Source organism: Choloepus didactylus, chromosome 8 (genome assembly GCF_015220235.1).
Source record: "Choloepus didactylus isolate mChoDid1 chromosome 8, mChoDid1.pri, whole genome shotgun sequence".
Classification (NCBI taxonomy): Eukaryota; Metazoa; Chordata; class Mammalia; order Pilosa; family Megalonychidae; genus Choloepus; species Choloepus didactylus.
Window position 1 is genome coordinate 79,712,604 of NC_051314.1, and position 4,803 is coordinate 79,717,406.

General features: G+C 31.5%; 1 protein-coding gene across 1 annotated transcript; it reads right to left on the reverse strand.

The window, feature by feature from the left end:
* Positions 1–1,613: 1,613 nt before the first annotated feature.
* Positions 1,614–2,552, reverse strand: LOC119543070 (olfactory receptor 6C74-like). Its single transcript, XM_037847703.1, has one exon. It carries the CDS (start codon positions 2,550–2,552, stop codon positions 1,614–1,616), a length of 939 nt encoding a protein of 312 aa, XP_037703631.1.
* Positions 2,553–4,803: the final 2,251 nt, after the last annotated feature.

Consider the following 4,803-nt stretch of genomic DNA (forward strand, 5'->3'; position numbering starts at 1 on the left):
TACAGGCATTTTAAAAATGTTTAAACAAATGATTTAAGAGTAGCTCAAATGATAAATTAATGTTTTCACTTGGGCAGTATATTTAAAACAAACTAATCTTTAATGTAATATCACAGAATCCGACTTAGATTACTGTGTCGACAGAACCTTAGTGTATACTTTTCTCTGCTTGTCTCAAAATATTATCTAGTTTTTTATCCTTTTTTATTTTATGTATTCAGAATATTTAACAGTTTGTTAATAACATGAAATTATTTCTTACACTTTGTCAGCCAAATAATTGTTCACCTAATGGTCTGGGAAAAAAATCAACCATTTAAATATATCTGTTTTCTTTCCTTAAATCAAATTCCTTACCCAAATTTTCAAGATCCAGTTCATGTTACGTACTCTACAGAAACTTTCTCTGACCTAATGCATCCTCCCCAACTGCTCACATAGTGTCCTGTCAATTTTATATTATATGTATCTTTCCCTGGCTGTGTTTATTCTCCACTTCTAAACAGTATTTTTATTTAAATCAAGACTCACAGTTTAGATAAAAGAAAAGAAAAGGAAAAGAATATTGTGGCCTTTCCACTTACTTCTGAAAGAAAAGTATCATGAATTACTATGTGGCTATGAGAAAACTTTTTCAATTATATTTATTTGTTTATTATTTTGATCATAAAAGGATTTCAGGTTCTCACAATGGATTTTGAAAAACAGTTGGAAAAATATTCTTTGAAAGAGTATGAAGCAATGTTTCTTCTACAATTTTTGGTTCATATATATATATATAAGGTTTATAAATTTCTGAGAAGAATAAATGTATTGTGTACTATTTTTCTTCATATTTAACACTTAATAAGAGTTTCCCATTAGTTTTAGGAGTATCCCAAAATAATATGTTATTTTACAGGTATGGATAAAACAATTAAATAATGCATTTATTTGTTGGTTTAAGTATGGAAATGCAATGTTTTACTATATTTGAAAATACTCAAAATATAAACATCTCTCATAGAACTCTCATATAGAAATAAAATATATCTAGTTCCTACAGAATATACTTTAAAGCAACAATTACAGATTTTCTAATAAATATTTTCAAAAATGATCAACATGAGGGATATATTCCGAAATACTTTTAAACTCATTTGAATGGAATGTGCATCTAATATGTATGGTAGTATGACAAATAGTATATGGGACATTAGTTTTAAAGAAGTTGTAGCTGATAAAAACATTATTTATTATTTATATAGGAATGTAGTAAGCACTGCATTATATATTACCTTAAATATAATGGAAATGAAATACTATTTTATGATCATGATAAACTGGAATACTTAATAGACAAAAAGCACAGTTGAAAAATTTAATTCCCTTTCATTCAGATATCCAGAAAAAAAAGAAAACGAAATGGGGGAAAAAAATCTGTAATAGAGAATAAGAAGAAAATTAACATTGTGTAATGAAAATTTTTATGCACAAATGAAGTTTGAAAAAAATAAAGCCTAAGGCAACTGGAGTAAAAAAAGAGGAAAGAACTTATTAGAAACTATGAATGGGTAAACTGATATTATTTGAGACTCTTTTGTTCATTTCCTTTATATAATGCAACAGTATATTCATTTCTTTGAGAAAGAGATAATTCTTTGTACCATATGCATGAAGGCTTTTTTCACTTGTTGGTTCCTTAGGGTGTAGATGAAAGGATTCAAAAGTGGGGCAACTGAGGTGTTGAGCACCGCAATTCCCTTGGAAAAAGAAATTCTTTGTTGGACTGAGGGTTTAACGTACATGAAGATGCAGCTGCCATAAGAGAGGGAGATCACAATCATGTGGGAAGAACATGTGGAAAATGCCTTTCTCCTCTGATTAGTTGAAGGAAATCTTAGGATTGTCAATGCAATGTAGGTGTATGATATTATCACCATTACCAACGTGACCACAAGTGTCACCATAGCGGAGATGAAAGCAATCATCTCTATGAGCCTGGTGTCTGAGCATGAGATCTGCAGGAGGGGATTAGCATCACAATAGAAATGATCAGCAATGTTGGAAGCACAGAAGTCAAGGTTTAGACCCAAGGTGAGTGGTGGAAAGATGGAAAAGAACCCAGCAACCCAACAACTGAGGACAAGCTGTGTGCAGACTTTGCTGTTCATGATGGATGTGTAGTGCAGGGGCTTACAGATGGCAACATAGCGGTCATAGGACATGGCCGCCAGCAGGTAAAACTCAGATGCTCCAAGAAGGAAGGCAAAAAACAATTGTACTACACAGCAGTTATAGGAAATGGTTTTGTCTCCAGTTGCCATCATAACCAGGAATTTAGGGATGCATGTAGTAGTGTAAGAGATTTCTAATAGAGAAAAATTCCAAAGGAAAAAGTACATAGGTGCCTTGAGGTGAATATCCAGCAAGGTGAGTGAGATGATGATTAGATTGCCAGTGATGCTGAGCAAGTAGGTGAGAAGCAGGAAGATAAATAACACAGCTTTCAATTGTGGGTCATCAGTCAAACCTGCCAGGACAAACAGAGTCACTCTTGTCTGGTTTCCCATTACTGTTCTCTGACCATCTTAAGCCTAAAATGAAATAAAATGGTATTTTAGAAATTTATGGGAATGAGTTTAAGAATGAAAGAAAGAAGATGAAAATTGTGTAAGTAAATAAGTAAGGAAAGATGTAATAATGGAGAAAATGCTTAACACTGAATGTATTTCTAAAACATACCTCTTTGCTCTTTGTCTGAATTATACACTAAAAACATTAGCAATTTTGAAGTCAACATACCCTAAAACAGAAGAAAAGTAATTTAATAAATTTCAAACACAATGTGTAGTAGGGTTCATGTTGAGACAAATTGAGGGGGCATACATGGACCATAAAAATAAGGATATTCAAATATACAGTTAACAGGCAATTAAAGATAAAGCAATAATAAAGTCAGCTTGAGCACAAAATAGTTGCTAAACATTATGATCAAACTTTCATGCCTATTATATGAGAGATACAGTGAGGAGAAAAATAAAGCATACACACAAAGAATTCCAGCATGTATAACTAGTAAACTGCAGAGCAAATACTCAGATTCAGAGAGTCCATTTTCAGAAAGTATGACTTTAAAATTTCAAAGTTATATACAAGCACATTTATAATACATTTCTTTTCAAAAACAATGTCAGTGTTATCTCTAGGGATAAATTCCTCCTTAGGTGTCTTTATTATGAAAACATAAAATGTTGAAGTTTCATTTTAATGGACATTATGTAAGACAGTGTGTTCTGCCTCAAGAATATCAAAAGAATTATTTCTAACTCCTAAAACTTAAATTATTATTTAGAAGACAGAACACATAAATTAAAAGGACCATATAAAGAAGCAAAAGCTAATTCACAAATGAGAGGTTTTCTAACATTATCTGTATGTGTTCACAGAAGGATGTATCAGAGAAGGTGGATTCTAAGATGGAACCCTGAGGGAGATAAGAGTGGGGACAAGAAATTCCAGGGAGAGAATGCTCCCTAAGCAGAAGCAAGGTGAAAGACACTGACATGATTTGGTTGCAACCAGTGATGAGAGTTCTCTTAACCAAAGTCATCTGTGATAAAAATGTAAACATACACTAATGGAAAGAAATGTCTCTCTGCTCTCCCACCTGCCTTGCTGATTTATTATTCTGGGGCATTCAGATAATTGTGATGCAATCTACTATATTTTTTTCTCATTTACACATTACCAGTGGTGACACTGATAATAATTCATATATATAAAACTTCTAAACAAGAATATCATTATATCAACACATTTTTTCTCCAACTGCAATAACCACAACACCAATTATCCCCACAATACAAATGTGAATCCCCAACAAAATTCACATTATGAAATCATTAGAATTTCTCATATCAAATGCAATTATACTTACTTGTGTTAGATATGAATATCAGATAAATACCAAAAATTGCAAACTTTTCAATTCTAAATCATTATATTGTATTTTCCATCTCTTATTTTTATCACAAATCAATTTGCAAAAGGTAGAATAAAAGAAGGCTAACATTTTAATAGTGAAAAAAATGAATTATAGTTATATTTAGTGGGAAAATTATCTTGAAATTTAAAAATTATGGTTTTTTTTTTTTTTAACTTGGCATCCTAAAGCAACCTACCAAATACACTTAATATCCTAAACAGTTTTCTTTAATAAGGACAAATACAGATTTATTCAAGCAGAACACTCTGTTCTTTAATACTTAACTTTTTTATTATCCTGTTGAGCAGTGAACACTGATGCCACATCCTCTCTCCCCATGTTCTTCACTTTACCCCATAATCTATGGTTATTTTCAATGACTTTTCAAAATATTATGTTCACCACTTGGTTGCAGATTATCCAGTTGGTCTATTAAATTTTCCCCTATACTACAGTTTACTTATTTTAAGTATTGTACACTTTTGCAAATATTTCATACAGTGTCATATGAAAAGTATTCCTCTCTTGATCCCATGGAAGATTTATGCTATCTATACCCTGAAGGAAAATATCTAACAAGAATGAAGAATTCTCAGAGGGAAAATGAGATCCCAAATCACCATTTCCCATAGGCTCACCAATTTGTATTTTATAAAAATGTTTTCTGCAAGCATTAAAATAAAAGAAAGAAAGAAAAAGAGAAAGAGAAAAAAGAAAGTAAACCCCTTACTATTTTAATTATGTCTACAGAGAGTTCAGTATACTTTACCCTACTATATTTGATCACCCTAATGCAGATTCATGATTTGAAATCCCAGACATGTAGATAAGTATTC